A 15,435-nucleotide genomic window follows, 5' to 3' on the forward strand; every position below is an offset into this window, starting at 1 on the left:
TATCACAGCTGTGAGCACGCTTATATCCTCAGTAACTGCACCTACAACAACAACAACAACTGTTGCTCCAATATCATCTTTGACTACTGATAGACATACATCCACAGCTTTGAGCCCCACAGCCACTTTTATATTTTCAGAAGCTACAACAACAGCAAAAGCTGCCCCAACAACACCATTGTCAACAACAAATAAAACTACAACCATCACAGCAGTGAACACCACAACCACACCTGTATTCTCAGTACCTACAGCAACAGAAAATGTTGCTCCAACAGACACACCATCTTCAACAATAGCAGCTGAAGTTTATACAAGCACAGCTGGGAACCCCACAACCATGCCTGTATTCTCTGCACCTCCAGCAACAGAAAATGCTGCTCCAACAGCAACCCCATTGTCTTTGACAACGAAAGCTTCTGCTACCCTAGCTGTGAACCCCACAACCACTCAGATATCATCAGAAACTACAGTAACAGCAGAAACTGCCCCAACAACACCATTGTCAATAACAAATGAAACTTTAACAACCAAAGCGAAAAACCCCACAACCATGCCTGTGTTCCCAGCTCCTACAAATGCACCTCCAGCAACAGAAAATGTGGCTCTAGCAACAACAGCACAGTCTTCAACAAATGAAGCTTCTACAACCACAGCTGTGAATCCTATAACCATGCCTGTATTTCCAGAACCTCCAACAAATGCTGCACCACCAACAACAGCAGTAACTTCAACAACTGATGCTTCTACAATAACAGCTGTGAACCCCACTTCCACACCTTTCTCTTCAGCAAATACAAGTCCACCTAAAACAACTATAAGTGCTGCTCCAACACCATCTTCAAACACTAAAGGTTATACAACCACAGCTGTGAACCCCACATCCGTGCATGTTTTCTCAGGACCTACAATTGCACTTCCAGCAACAGAAAATGCTGTTCTTACCACAACACTTCCTTCAATATCTTCAACTTCTTCTCTTGTATCACCAAGCACAACAACCATATCTTCAAACACAATACCACTTTTCACAAAAACCACAACTGCTGCAGCAACAACAATTGTCACACCCACAACCATGTCAATGTTATCAGAATTTACAAAATCATTTATAACAAACTCATCTTTGATAAATGCAACAACAAATGCAGTGACTCCAACTAGTCTTTCAGAAACACAAAATCCCGCTCCAACTGCATTTGTATCTCAAAGCACAAAAACTGTATCTTTAGCAACAACTGAAACCACTGCACCAACCTTTATAATTGTAACTCAAGAAACGACTATGCCATTGTCAATGTCAGCTACCGGTGCTTCCCCAGTTACAAGTGTGACTCGACTGAATACATCTGGAGCTACAACAAGTATTAGTATAAACTCCGCTGCTACAATTGCATCAACTCAAACAACAGCAGTGGTGGCAAGCAAACTGCTATTCAACTCCTCGTCTCCAGTCTCCAGTGAATCTCAGGTCCTCAATGTTATCAGTACTCTCCTGAAATCGAGAGAGTCACATCTCAGAGAATCAGTGAAGGTGGTGAATGTCACCTATGAGAGTAAGTGTCATGATTTTCACATAAAAAAAAAAAAGAAAATGAAATGAAATGAGAATAAATCAAAGAGTTATATACTGCAAGGTATTGGCGAATCTAAAAAGTAGCATTTCCCTTTAAACAGAAATCTCAGAAACCTCCTATGCTGTGTTCTTCACATTTCACGTGGTTAATATCAGCATGCCAGAAGACCCTGATCTCAGAGGCGACACCTACCAGCAAGTGAAGAATATCATCAATAATGCGGTAAACATAAAAAATGAACAGTATAAAGAGCTTTAGGTCCAATGCCATTCTTCCCCAGAGGTTGATGAATGGTTTGATTTTTCTCCTGCAGCTGAACATTCTTCTGAATGAACCTGGCAAGGATGTTTTTGAACCCAAGTCTTCCAATTTTACGTAAGATGCAATCTGATTTCTTACTATAAATCATATTTTTCATCCATAATGTTTATCTGGTGCGTCGTGACATTCCAGGATATTAAAACAAGACAATATATGAAAAAAAATAAATAAATCTAAAAGTCTCATTGAATTGAATCCAATTGAAATGTTTATATCGAACATGTAAATAAATATAGTAAAAACTAAATAAAAAGAATGCAACACAACACAAAACTATTTTAATTTATACATGTAGAAAATGGAGTAGGAAGAAACATGCTTATTTAATCCTACCCCTTCTGCACTCTGCATTGATAATAATAGTCAATAACAATAATCATCAAATTAACTTCATGATTCTGTCATCTCATCCTTGTATTAAAACACTCTTTTGACTTTCCAACATATATTACAGTATATATACAAACAGGTCCTAAATAAAAACGGACTAAACAATCTGTATAAACACCGAATCAGATCCGTTCTTCCTCCATATACATTCTGAGAACCATACCTTTATACTGCTTTTTGAACTGGGTCACACTTGGGCATTGCTTGAGCACTAGACTTAGTCTGTTCCACAATTTCACTCCATATACAAAAATACAAGCATATATAAATGAAATACAATAAATACAAGCTGTCACAAGCAAGCTCATAAAAGCTGTGTTATGCATAGGAATTTAAGCACTTTGCAAATACAGTATAATTTATTTTCCTGTAGGAGCTCTTCAAACCAGATTGATGGCAGGATGGAATATACCTTCCAGGATGGAGATGCCATACAACCAGTCAGTTTCCTAAATGAGCTTGGTTTACCGACCACTACAACAGTGCTTCCAAAAACAACAACCAGTTTTTCTGTTACTACTCCCAACCTCATGTAAGTTTTGGTTTACTATTTTGAAAACAATCAAAAACGCAGAAGTTATTTTATTGCAAAAAATTGATGTGTACTAAACAAAAGTGGTTTTATTTACAGATCTGGTTCAGCAGTGGTCACAAGCAAACTGGTGTTCAACTCCTCATCTCCAGTCCCCAGTGAATCTCTGGTCCTCAGCGCTATCATTACTCTCCGTAATTCCAGAGAGCCACAGCTGAATGAATTAGTGAAGGTGGTGAATGTCACCTATGAGAGTAAGTGTCATCATTTTCATTTCAAAAGCTTTGAAATGAGATTGGGTCCAAAAATGTATTACAGGTTTTTGGCAAATCTTAAAATGACTTTTTTTTTTTTCCTAACAGAAATCTCAGAAACCTCCTATGCTGTGGTCTTTACATTTAACGTGATTAACATCAGCATGCCAGAGAACCCTGTGCTCAGAAGCGACACCAACCAGCAAGTGCAGCACACCATCAATAATGCGGTAAACTTCAAAAATGAACAGTGAAAAAAGGATTAATTGCAATGCCAGTCTTCACCAGAAACTGATGAATGGTTTGATTTTTCTCCTGCAGCTGAACACTCTTCTGAATGAACCTAGCAGTCCAACTTTACAGCCCAAGTCATCAAACTTCACGTAAGATACAAATTGACATTGCAACTCTTCATTTTGTCTCCATACATTTTAGCTCATCAAAGTAATCGAAAACATTTATAATTATTATTAGCTATGTAATTTTCATAAATTATGATTCAATATAGATTGAAATCCTTAAACAGTATTTTTGTTTGTTCTGCAGGAGCACTTCAAACCAGATTGATGGCAGAATGGAATACACCTTCCAGGATGGAGATGCCATACAACCAATCAGTTTCCTAAATGAGCTTCGTTTACCGACCACTACAACAGTGCTTCCAAAAACAACAACCAGTTTTTCTGTTACTACTCCCAACCTCATGTAAGTTTTGGTTTACTATTTTGAAAACAATCAAAAACGCAGAAGTTATTTTATTGTAAAAAATTGATGTGTACTAAACAAAAGTGGTTTTATTTACAGATCTGGTTCAGCAGTGGTCACAAGCAAACTGGTGTTCAACTCCTCATCTCCAGTCCCCAGTGAATCTCTGGTCCTCAGCGCTATCATTACTCTCCGTAATTCCAGAGAGCCACAGCTGAATGAATTAGTGAAGGTGGTGAATGTCACCTATGAGAGTAAGTGTCATCATTTTCATTTCAAAAGCTTTGAAATGAGATTGGGTCCAACAATATATTACAGGTTTTTGGCAAATCTTAAAATTTCAATTTTTTTTCCTAAAAGAAATCTCAGAAACCTCCTATTGTGTTGTCTTTAATGTATTACATGTTTTTGGCAAATCTTAAAATTACTATTTTTTTTCCTAACAGAAATCTCAGAAACCTCCTATGCTGTGGTCTTTACATTTAACGTGATTAACATCAGCATGCCAGAGAACCCTGTGCTCAGAAGCGACACCAACCAGCAAGTGCAGCACACCATCAATAATGCGGTAAACTTCAAAAATGAACAGTGAAAAAAGGATTAATTGCAATGTCAGTCTTCCCCAGAAACTGATGAATGGTTTGATTTTTCTCCTGCAGCTGAACACTCTTCTGAATGACCCTAGCAGTCCAACTTTACAGCCCAAGTCATCAAACTTCACGTAAGATACAAATTGACATTGCAACTCTTCATTTTGTCTCCATACATTTTAGCTCATCAAAGTAATCGAAAACATTTATAATTATTATTAGCTATGTAATTTTCATAAATTATGATTCAATATAGATTGAAATCCTTAAACAGTATTTTTGTTTGTTCTGCAGGAGCACTTCAAACCAGATTGATGGCAGAATGGAATACACCTTCCAGGATGGAGATGCCATACAACCAATCAGTTTCCTAAATGAGCTTGGTTTACCGACCACTACAACAGTGCTTCCAAAAACAACAACCAGTTTTTCTGTTACTACTCCCAACCTCATGTAAGTTTTGGTTTACTATTTTGAAAACAATCAAAAACGCAGAAGTTATTTTATTGCAAAAAATTGATGTGTACTAAACAAAAGTGGTTTTATTTACAGATCTGGTTCAGCAGTGGTCACAAGCAAACTGGTGTTCAACTCCTCATCTCCAGTCCCCAGTGAATCTCTGGTCCTCAGCGCTATCATTACTCTCCGTAATTCCAGAGAGCCACAGCTGAATGAATTAGTGAAGGTGGTGAATGTCACCTATGAGAGTAAGTGTCATCATTTTCATTTCAAAAGCTTTGAAATGAGATTGGGTCCAACAATGTATTACAGGTTTTTGGCAAATCTTAAAATTTCTATTTTTTTTCCTAAAAGAAATCTCAGAAATCTCCTATTGTGTTGTCTTTAATGTATTACAGGTTTTTGGCAAATCTTAAAATGACTATTTTTGTTCCTAACAGAAATCTCAGAAACCTCCTATGCTGTGGTCTTTACATTTAACGTGATTAACATCAGCATGCCAGAGAACCCTGTGCTCAGAAGCGACACCAACCAGCAAGTGCAGCACACCATCAATAATGCGGTAAACTTCAAAAATGAACAGTGAAAAAAGGATTAATTGCAATGCCAGTCTTCACCAGAAACTGATGAATGGTTTGATTTTTCTCCTGCAGCTGAACACTCTTCTGAATGAACCTAGCAGTCCAACTTTACAGCCCAAGTCATCAAACTTCACGTAAGATACAAATTGACATTGCAACTCTTCATTTTGTCTCCATACATTTTAGCTCATCAAAGTAATCGAAAACATTTATAATTATTATTAGCTATGTAATTTTCATAAATTATGATTCAATATAGATTGAAATCCTTAAACAGTATTTTTGTTTGTTCTGCAGGAGCACTTCAAACCAGATTGATGGCAGAATGGAATACACCTTCCAGGATGGAGATGCCATACAACCAATCAGTTTCCTAAATGAGCTTGGTTTACCGACCACTACAACAGTGCTTCCAAAAACAACAACCAGTTTTTCTGTTACTACTCCCAACCTCATGTAAGTTTTGGTTTACTATTTTGAAAACAATCAAAAACGCAGAAGTTATTTTATTGTAAAAAATTGATGTGTACTAAACAAAAGTGGTTTTATTTACAGATCTGGTTCAGCAGTGGTCACAAGCAAACTGGTGTTCAACTCCTCATCTCCAGTCCCCAGTGAATCTCTGGTCCTCAGCGCTATCATTACTCTCCGTAATTCCAGAGAGCCACAGCTGAATGAATTAGTGAAGGTGGTGAATGTCACCTATGAGAGTAAGTGTCATCATTTTCATTTCAAAAGCTTTGAAATGAGATTGGGTCCAACAATGTATTACAGGTTTTTGGCAAATCTTAAAATTTCTATTTTTTTTCCTAAAAGAAATCTCAGAAATCTCCTATTGTGTTGTCTTTAATGTATTACAGGTTTTTGGCAAATCTTAAAATGACTATTTTTGTTCCTAACAGAAATCTCAGAAACCTCCTATGCTGTGGTCTTTACATTTAACGTGATTAACATCAGCATGCCAGAGAACCCTGTGCTCAGAAGCGACACCAACCAGCAAGTGCAGCACACCATCAATAATGCGGTAAACTTCAAAAATGAACAGTGAAAAAAGGATTAATTGCAATGCCAGTCTTCACCAGAAACTGATGAATGGTTTGATTTTTCTCCTGCAGCTGAACACTCTTCTGAATGAACCTAGCAGTCCAACTTTACAGCCCAAGTCATCAAACTTCACGTAAGATACAAATTGACATTGCAACTCTTCATTTTGTCTCCATACATTTTAGCTCATCAAAGTAATCAAAAACATTTATAATTATTATTAGCTATGTAATTTTCATAAATTATGATTCAATATAGATTGAAATCCTTAAACAGTATTTTTGTTTGTTCTGCAGGAGCACTTCAAACCAGATTGATGGCAGAATGGAATACACCTTCCAGGATGGAGATGCCATACAACCAATCAGTTTCCTAAATGAGCTTGGTTTACCGACCACTACAACAGTGCTTCCAAAAACAACAACCAGTTTTTCTGTTACTACTCCCAACCTCATGTAAGTTTTGGTTTACTATTTTGAAAACAATCAAAAACGCAGAAGTTATTTTATTGTAAAAAATGTATGTGTACTAAACAAAAGTGGTTTTATTTACAGATCTGGTTCAGCAGTGGTCACAAGCAAACTGGTGTTCAACTCCTCATCTCCAGTCCCCAGTGAATCTCTGGTCCTCAGCGCTATCATTACTCTCCGTAATTCCAGAGAGCCACAGCTGAATGAATTAGTGAAGGTGGTGAATGTCACCTATGAGAGTAAGTGTCATCATTTTCATTTCAAAAGCTTTGAAATGAGATTGGGTCCAACAATGTATTACAGGTTTTTGGCAAATCTTAAAATTTCAATTTTTTTTCCTAAAAGAAATCTCAGAAACCTCCTATTGTGTTGTCTTTAATGTATTACAGGTTTTTGACAAATCTTAAAATTACTATTTTTGTTCCTAACAGAAATCTCAGAAACCTCCTATGCTGTGGTCTTTACATTTAACGTGATTAACATCAGCATGCCAGAGAACCCTGTGCTCAGAAGCGACACCAACCAGCAAGTGCAGCACACCATCAATAATGCGGTAAACTTCAAAAATGAACAGTGAAAAAAGGATTAATTGCAATGTCAGTCTTCCCCAGAAACTGATGAATGGTTTGATTTTTCTCCTGCAGCTGAACACTCTTCTGAATGACCCTAGCAGTCCAACTTTACAGCCCAAGTCATCAAACTTCACGTAAGATACAAATTGACATTGCAACTCTTAATTTTGTCTCCATACATTTTAGCTCATCAAAGTAATCGAAAACATTTATAATTATTATTAGCTATGTAATTTTCATAAATTATGATTCAATATAGATTGAAATCCTTAAACAGTATTTTTGTTTGTTCTGCAGGAGCACTTCAAACCAGATTGATGGCAGAATGGAATACACCTTCCAGGATGGAGATGCCATACAACCAATCAGTTTCCTAAATGAGCTTGGTTTACCGACCACTACAACAGTGCTTCCAAAAACAACAACCAGTTTTTCTGTTACTACTCCCAACCTCATGTAAGTTTTGGTTTACTATTTTGAAAACAATCAAAAACGCAGAAGTTATTTTATTGTAAAAAATTTATGTGTACTAAACAAAAGTGGTTTTATTTACAGATCTGGTTCAGCAGTGGTCACAAGCAAACTGGTGTTCAACTCCTCATCTCCAGTCCCCAGTGAATCTCTGGTCCTCAGCGCTATCATCACTCTCCGTAATTCCAGAGAGCCACAGCTGAATGAATTAGTGAAGGTGGTGAATGTCACCTATGAGAGTAAGTGTCATCATTTTCATTTCAAAAGCTTTGAAATGAGATTGGGTCCAACAATGTATTACAGGTTTTTGGCAAATCTTAAAATTACTATTTTTGTTCCTAACAGAAATCTCAGAAACCTCCTATGCTGTGGTCTTTACATTTAACGTGATTAACATCAGCATGCCAGAGAACCCTGTGCTCAGAAGCGACACCAACCAGCAAGTGCAGCACACCATCAATAATGCGGTAAACTTCAAAAATGAACAGTGAAAAAAGGATTAATTGCAATGTCAGTCTTCCCCAGAAACTGATGAATGGTTTGATTTTTCTCCTGCAGCTGAACACTCTTCTGAATGACCCTAGCAGTCCAACTTTACAGTCCAAGTCATCAAACTTCACGTAAGATACAAATTGACATTGCAACTCTTAATTTTGTCTCCATACATTTTAGCTCATCAAAGTAATCGAAAACATTTATAATTATTATTAGCTATGTAATTTTCATAAATTATGATTCAATATAGATTGAAATCCTTAAACAGTATTTTTGTTTGTTCTGCAGGAGCACTTCAAACCAGATTGATGGCAGAATGGAATACACCTTCCAGGATGGAGATGCCATACAACCAGTCAGTTTCCTAAATGAGCTTCGTTTACCGACCACTACAACAGTGCTTCCAAAAACAACAACCAGTTTTTCTGTTACTACTCCCAACCTCATGTAAGTTTTGGTTTACTATTTTGAAAACAATCAAAAACGCAGAAGTTATTTTATTGTAAAAAATTGATGTGTACTAAACAAAAGTGGTTTTATTTACAGATCTGGTTCAGCAGTGGTCACAAGCAAACTGGTGTTCAACTCCTCATCTCCAGTCCCCAGTGAATCTCTGGTCCTCAGCGCTATCATTACTCTCCGTAATTCCAGAGAGCCACAGCTGAATGAATTAGTGAAGGTGGTGAATGTCACCTATGAGAGTAAGTGTCATCATTTTCATTTCAAAAGCTTTGAAATGAGATTGGGTCCAACAATGTATTACAGGTTTTTGGCAAATCTTAAAATTTCAATTTTTTTTCCTAAAAGAAATCTCAGAAACCTCCTATTGTGTTGTCTTTAATGTATTACAGGTTTTTGGCAAATCTTAAAATTACTATTTTTGTTCCTAACAGAAATCTCAGAAACCTCCTATGCTGTGGTCTTTACATTTAACGTGATTAACATCAGCATGCCAGAGAACCCTGTGCTCAGAAGCGACACCAACCAGCAAGTGCAGCACACCATCAATAATGCGGTAAACTTCAAAAATGAACAGTGAAAAAAGGATTAATTGCAATGCCAGTCTTCACCAGAAACTGATGAATGGTTTGATTTTTCTCCTGCAGCTGAACACTCTTCTGAATGAACCTAGCAGTCCAACTTTACAGCCCAAGTCATCAAACTTCACGTAAGATACAAATTGACATTGCAACTCTTCATTTTGTCTCCATACATTTTAGCTCATCAAAGTAATCGAAAACATTTATAATTATTATTAGCTATGTAATTTTCATAAATTATGATTCAATATAGATTGAAATCCTTAAACAGTATTTTTGTTTGTTCTGCAGGAGCACTTCAAACCAGATTGATGGCAGAATGGAATACACCTTCCAGGATGGAGATGCCATACAACCAATTAGTTTCCTAAATGAGCTTGATTTACCGACCACTACAACAGTGCTTCCAAAAACAACCAACAGTTTTTCTGTTACTACTCCCAACCTCATGTAAGTTTTGGTTTACTATTTTGAAAACAATCAAAAATGCAGAAGTTATTTTATTGCAAAAAATTGATGTGTACTAAAAAAAAGTGGTTTTATTTACAGATCTGGTTCAGCAGTGGTCACAAGCAAACTGGTGTTCAACTCCTCATCTCCAGTCCCCAGTGAATCTCTGGTCCTCAGCGCTATCATTACTCTCCGTAATTCCAGAGAGCCACAGCTGAATGAATTAGTGAAGGTGGTGAATGTCACCTATGAGAGTAAGTGTCATCATTTTCATTTCAAAAGCTTTGAAATGAGATTGGGTCCAACAATGTATTACAGGTTTTTGGCAAATCTTAAAATTTCAATTTTTTTTCCTAAACGAAATCTCAGAAACCTCCTATTGTGTTGTCTTTAATGTATTACAGGTTTTTGGCAAATCTTAAAATTACTATTTTTGTTCCTAACAGAAATCTCAGAAACCTCCTATGCTGTGGTCTTTACATTTAACGTGATTAACATCAGCATGCCAGAGAACCCTGTGCTCAGAAGCGACACCAACCAGCAAGTGCAGCACACCATCAATAATGCGGTAAACTTCAAAAATGAACAGTGAAAAAAGGATTAATTGCAATGCCAGTCTTCCCCAGAAACTGATGAATGGTTTGATTTTTCTCCTGCAGCTGAACACTCTTCTGAATGACCCTAGCAGTCCAACTTTACAGCCCAAGTCATCAAACTTCACGTAAGATACAAATTGACATTGCAACTCTTCATTTTGTCTCCATACATTTTAGCTCATCAAAGTAATCGAAAACATTTATAATTATTATTAGCTATGTAATTTTCATAAATTATGATTCAATATAGATTGAAATCCTTAAACAGTATTTTTGTTTGTTCTGCAGGAGCACTTCAAACCAGATTGATGGCAGAATGGAATACACCTTCCAGGATGGAGATGCCATACAACCAATCAGTTTCCTAAATGAGCTTCGTTTACCGACCACTACAACAGTGCTTCCAAAAACAACAACCAGTTTTTCTGTTACTACTCCCAACCTCATGTAAGTTTTGGTTTACTATTTTGAAAACAATCAAAAACGCAGAAGTTATTTTATTGTAAAAAATTTATGTGTACTAAACAAAAGTGGTTTTATTTACAGATCTGGTTCAGCAGTGGTCACAAGCAAACTGGTGTTCAACTCCTCATCTCCAGTCCCCAGTGAATCTCTGGTCCTCAGCGCTATCATTACTCTCCGTAATTCCAGAGAGCCACAGCTGAATGAATTAGTGAAGGTGGTGAATGTCACCTATGAGAGTAAGTGTCATCATTTTCATTTCAAAAGCTTTGAAATGAGATTGGGTCCAACAATGTATTACAGGTTTTTGGCAAATCTTAAAATTTCTATTTTTTTTCCTAAAAGAAATCTCAGAAACCTCCTATTGTGTTGTCTTTAATGTATTACATGTTTTTGGCAAATCTTAAAATTACTATTTTTTTTCCTAACAGAAATCTCAGAAACCTCCTATGCTGTGGTCTTTACATTTAACGTGATTAACATCAGCATGCCAGAGAACCCTGTGCTCAGAAGCGACACCAACCAGCAAGTGCAGCACACCATCAATAATGCGGTAAACTTCAAAAATGAACAGTGAAAAAAGGATTAATTGCAATGCCAGTCTTCACCAGAAACTGATGAATGGTTTGATTTTTCTCCTGCAGCTGAACACTCTTCTGAATGACCCTAGCAGTCCAACTTTACAGCCCAAGTCATCAAACTTCACGTAAGATACAAATTGACATTGCAACTCTTCATTTTGTCTCCATACATTTTAGCTCATCAAAGTAATCGAAAACATTTATAATTATTATTAGCTATGTAATTTTCATAAATTATGATTCAATATAGATTGAAATCCTTAAACAGTATTTTTGTTTGTTCTGCAGGAGCACTTCAAACCAGATTGATGGCAGAATGGAATACACCTTCCAGGATGGAGATGCCATACAACCAATCAGTTTCCTAAATGAGCTTGGTTTACCGACCACTACAACAGTGCTTCCAAAAACAACCAACAGTTTTTCTGTTACTACTCCCAACCTCATGTAAGTTTTGGTTTACTATTTTGAAAACAATCAAAAACGCAGAAGTTATTTTATTGTAAAAAATTGATGTGTACTAAACAAAAGTGGTTTTATTTACAGATCTGGTTCAGCAGTGGTCACAAGCAAACTGGTGTTCAACTCCTCATCTCCAGTCCCGAGTGAATCTCTGGTCCTCAGCGCTATCATTACTCTCCGTAATTCCAGAGAGCCACAGCTGAATGAATTAGTGAAGGTGGTGAATGTCACCTATGAGAGTAAGTGTCATCATTTTCATTTCAAAAGCTTTGAAATGAGATTGGGTCCAACAATGTATTACAGGTTTTTGGCAAATCTTAAAATTTCAATTTTTTTTCCTAAAAGAAATCTCAGAAACCTCCTATTGTGTTGTCTTTAATGTATTACAGGTTTTTGGCAAATCTTAAAATTACTATTTTTGTTCCTAACAGAAATCTCAGAAACCTCCTATGCTGTGGTCTTTACATTTAACGTGATTAACATCAGCATGCCAGAGAACCCTGTGCTCAGAAGCGACACCAACCAGCAAGTGCAGCACACCATCAATAATGCGGTAAACTTCAAAAATGAACAGTGAAAAAAGGATTAATTGCAATGCCAGTCTTCCCCAGAAACTGATGAATGGTTTGATTTTTCTCCTGCAGCTGAACACTCTTCTGAATGACCCTAGCAGTCCAACTTTACAGCCCAAGTCATCAAACTTCACGTAAGATACAAATTGACATTGCAACTCTTCATTTTGTCTCCATACATTTTAGCTCATCAAAGTAATCGAAAACATTTATAATTATTATTAGCTATGTAATTTTCATAAATTATGATTCAATATAGATTGAAATCCTTAAACAGTATTTTTGTTTATTCTGCAGGAGCACTTCAAACCAGATTGATGGCAGAATGGAATACACCTTCCAGGATGGAGATGCCATACAACCAATCAGTTTCCTAAATGAGCTTGGTTTACCGACCACTACAACAGTGCTTCCAAAAACAACAACCAGTTTTTCTGTTACTACTCCCAACCTCATGTAAGTTTTGGTTTACTATTTTGAAAACAATCAAAAACGCAGAAGTTATTTTATTGCAAAAAATTGATGTGTACTAAACAAAAGTGGTTTTATTTACAGATCTGGTTCAGCAGTGGTCACAAGCAAACTGGTGTTCAACTCCTCATCTCCAGTCCCCAGTGAATCTCTGGTCCTCAGCGCTATCATTACTCTCCGTAATTCCAGAGAGCCACAGCTGAATGAATTAGTGAAGGTGGTGAATGTCACCTATGAGAGTAAGTGTCATCATTTTCATTTCAAAAGCTTTGAAATGAGATTGGGTCCAAAAATGTATTACAGGTTTTTGGCAAATCTTAAAATGACTATTTTTTTTTTCCTAACAGAAATCTCAGAAACCTCCTATGCTGTGGTCTTTACATTTAACGTGATTAACATCAGCATGCCAGAGAACCCTGTGCTCAGAAGCGACACCAACCAGCAAGTGCAGCACACCATCAATAATGCGGTAAACTTCAAAAATGAACAGTGAAAAAAGGATTAATTGCAATGTCAGTCTTCCCCAGAAACTGATGAATGGTTTGATTTTTCTCCTGCAGCTGAACACTCTTCTGAATGACCCTAGCAGTCCAACTTTACAGCCCAAGTCATCAAACTTCACGTAAGATACAAATTGACATTGCAACTCTTCATTTTGTCTCCATACATTTTAGCTCATCAAAGTAATCGAAAACATTTATAATTATTATTAGCTATGTAATTTTCATAAATTATGATTCAATATAGATTGAAATCCTTAAACAGTATTTTTGTTTGTTCTGCAGGAGCACTTCAAACCAGATTGATGGCAGAATGGAATACACCTTCCAGGATGGAGATGCCATACAACCAGTCAGTTTCCTAAATGAGCTTCGTTTACCGACCACTACAACAGTGCTTCCAAAAACAACAACCAGTTTTTCTGTTACTACTCCCAACCTCATGTAAGTTTTGGTTTACTATTTTGAAAACAATCAAAAACGCAGAAGTTATTTTATTGTAAAAAATTGATGTGTACTAAACAAAAGTGGTTTTATTTACAGATCTGGTTCAGCAGTGGTCACAAGCAAACTGGTGTTCAACTCCTCATCTCCAGTCCCCAGTGAATCTCTGGTCCTCAGCGCTATCATTACTCTCCGTAATTCCAGAGAGCCACAGCTGAATGAATTAGTGAAGGTGGTGAATGTCACCTATGAGAGTAAGTGTCATCATTTTCATTTCAAAAGCTTTGAAATGAGATTGGGTCCAACAATGTATTACAGGTTTTTGGCAAATCTTAAAATTTCTATTTTTTTCCTAAAAGAAATCTCAGAAACCTCCTATTGTGTTGTCTTTAATGTATTACAGGTTTTTGGCAAATCTTAAAATTACTATTTTTGTTCCTAACAGAAATCTCAGAAACCTCCTATGCTGTGGTCTTTACATTTAACGTGATTAACATCAGCATGCCAGAGAACCCTGTGCTCAGAAGCGACACCAACCAGCAAGTGCAGCACACCATCAATAATGCGGTAAACTTCAAAAATGAACAGTGAAAAAAGGATTAATTGCAATGCCAGTCTTCACCAGAAACTGATGAATGGTTTGATTTTTCTCCTGCAGCTGAACACTCTTCTGAATGACCCTAGCAGTCCAACTTTACAGCCCAAGTCATCAAACTTCACGTAAGATACAAATTGACATTGCAACTCTTAATTTTGTCTCCATACATTTTAGCTCATCAAAGTAATCGAAAACATTTATAATTATTATTAGCTATGTAATTTTCATAAATTATGATTCAATATAGATTGAAATCCTTAAACAGTATTTTTGTTTATTCTGCAGGAGCACTTCAAACCAGATTGATGGCAGAATGGAATACACCTTCCAGGATGGAGATGCCATACAACCAATCAGTTTCCTAAATGAGCTTGGTTTACCGACCACTACAACAGTGCTTCCAAAAACAACAACCAGTTTTTCTGTTACTACTCCCAACCTCATGTAAGTTTTGGTTTACTATTTTGAAAACAATCAAAAACGCAGAAGTTATTTTATTGTAAAAAATTGATGTGTACTAAACAAAAGTGGTTTTATTTACAGATCTGGTTCAGCAGTGGTCACAAGCAAACTGGTGTTCAACTCCTCATCTCCAGTCCCCAGTGAATCTCTGGTCCTCAGCGCTATCATTACTCTCCGTAATTCCAGAGAGCCACAGCTGAATGAATTAGTGAAGGTGGTGAATGTCACCTATGAGAGTAAGTGTCATCATTTTCATTTCAAAAGCTTTGAAATGAGATTGGGTCCAAAAATGTATTACAGGTTTTTGGCAAATCTTAAAATGACTATTTTTTTTTT

The 15,435-nt window shown here is 36.7% G+C and overlaps 1 protein-coding gene across 1 annotated transcript in view; it reads left to right on the forward strand.

Moving 5' to 3' along the window:
- Nucleotides 1–1,285: 1,285 nt before the first annotated feature.
- LOC306873771 (uncharacterized protein) overlaps nucleotides 1,286–15,435 on the forward strand; it is a gene marked incomplete at its 5' end in the record, with an annotated part of 29,251 nt that continues 15,101 nt past the window's right edge. The window contains 53 exons of the mRNA XM_079423252.1: nucleotides 1,286–1,556; nucleotides 1,678–1,799; nucleotides 1,891–1,952; nucleotides 2,662–2,820; nucleotides 2,920–3,074; nucleotides 3,183–3,304; nucleotides 3,396–3,457; nucleotides 3,621–3,779; nucleotides 3,879–4,033; nucleotides 4,226–4,347; nucleotides 4,439–4,500; nucleotides 4,664–4,822; nucleotides 4,922–5,076; nucleotides 5,269–5,390; nucleotides 5,482–5,543; nucleotides 5,707–5,865; nucleotides 5,965–6,119; nucleotides 6,312–6,433; nucleotides 6,525–6,586; nucleotides 6,750–6,908; nucleotides 7,008–7,162; nucleotides 7,355–7,476; nucleotides 7,568–7,629; nucleotides 7,793–7,951; nucleotides 8,051–8,205; nucleotides 8,312–8,433; nucleotides 8,525–8,586; nucleotides 8,750–8,908; nucleotides 9,008–9,162; nucleotides 9,355–9,476; nucleotides 9,568–9,629; nucleotides 9,793–9,951; nucleotides 10,051–10,205; nucleotides 10,398–10,519; nucleotides 10,611–10,672; nucleotides 10,836–10,994; nucleotides 11,094–11,248; nucleotides 11,441–11,562; nucleotides 11,654–11,715; nucleotides 11,879–12,037; nucleotides 12,137–12,291; nucleotides 12,484–12,605; nucleotides 12,697–12,758; nucleotides 12,922–13,080; nucleotides 13,180–13,334; nucleotides 13,443–13,564; nucleotides 13,656–13,717; nucleotides 13,881–14,039; nucleotides 14,139–14,293; nucleotides 14,485–14,606; nucleotides 14,698–14,759; nucleotides 14,923–15,081; nucleotides 15,181–15,335. Coding sequence (XP_079279378.1) covers nucleotides 1,286–1,556; nucleotides 1,678–1,799; nucleotides 1,891–1,952; nucleotides 2,662–2,820; nucleotides 2,920–3,074; nucleotides 3,183–3,304; nucleotides 3,396–3,457; nucleotides 3,621–3,779; nucleotides 3,879–4,033; nucleotides 4,226–4,347; nucleotides 4,439–4,500; nucleotides 4,664–4,822; nucleotides 4,922–5,076; nucleotides 5,269–5,390; nucleotides 5,482–5,543; nucleotides 5,707–5,865; nucleotides 5,965–6,119; nucleotides 6,312–6,433; nucleotides 6,525–6,586; nucleotides 6,750–6,908; nucleotides 7,008–7,162; nucleotides 7,355–7,476; nucleotides 7,568–7,629; nucleotides 7,793–7,951; nucleotides 8,051–8,205; nucleotides 8,312–8,433; nucleotides 8,525–8,586; nucleotides 8,750–8,908; nucleotides 9,008–9,162; nucleotides 9,355–9,476; nucleotides 9,568–9,629; nucleotides 9,793–9,951; nucleotides 10,051–10,205; nucleotides 10,398–10,519; nucleotides 10,611–10,672; nucleotides 10,836–10,994; nucleotides 11,094–11,248; nucleotides 11,441–11,562; nucleotides 11,654–11,715; nucleotides 11,879–12,037; nucleotides 12,137–12,291; nucleotides 12,484–12,605; nucleotides 12,697–12,758; nucleotides 12,922–13,080; nucleotides 13,180–13,334; nucleotides 13,443–13,564; nucleotides 13,656–13,717; nucleotides 13,881–14,039; nucleotides 14,139–14,293; nucleotides 14,485–14,606; nucleotides 14,698–14,759; nucleotides 14,923–15,081; nucleotides 15,181–15,335 — 6,745 coding nt within the window. The remainder of the gene's footprint in view (nucleotides 1,557–1,677; nucleotides 1,800–1,890; nucleotides 1,953–2,661; nucleotides 2,821–2,919; nucleotides 3,075–3,182; nucleotides 3,305–3,395; nucleotides 3,458–3,620; nucleotides 3,780–3,878; nucleotides 4,034–4,225; nucleotides 4,348–4,438; nucleotides 4,501–4,663; nucleotides 4,823–4,921; nucleotides 5,077–5,268; nucleotides 5,391–5,481; nucleotides 5,544–5,706; nucleotides 5,866–5,964; nucleotides 6,120–6,311; nucleotides 6,434–6,524; nucleotides 6,587–6,749; nucleotides 6,909–7,007; nucleotides 7,163–7,354; nucleotides 7,477–7,567; nucleotides 7,630–7,792; nucleotides 7,952–8,050; nucleotides 8,206–8,311; nucleotides 8,434–8,524; nucleotides 8,587–8,749; nucleotides 8,909–9,007; nucleotides 9,163–9,354; nucleotides 9,477–9,567; nucleotides 9,630–9,792; nucleotides 9,952–10,050; nucleotides 10,206–10,397; nucleotides 10,520–10,610; nucleotides 10,673–10,835; nucleotides 10,995–11,093; nucleotides 11,249–11,440; nucleotides 11,563–11,653; nucleotides 11,716–11,878; nucleotides 12,038–12,136; nucleotides 12,292–12,483; nucleotides 12,606–12,696; nucleotides 12,759–12,921; nucleotides 13,081–13,179; nucleotides 13,335–13,442; nucleotides 13,565–13,655; nucleotides 13,718–13,880; nucleotides 14,040–14,138; nucleotides 14,294–14,484; nucleotides 14,607–14,697; nucleotides 14,760–14,922; nucleotides 15,082–15,180; nucleotides 15,336–15,435) is intronic.

This window comes from Barbus barbus (genome assembly GCF_936440315.1).
Source record: "Barbus barbus genome assembly, chromosome: 8".
Taxonomy (NCBI): Eukaryota; Metazoa; Chordata; class Actinopteri; order Cypriniformes; family Cyprinidae; genus Barbus; species Barbus barbus.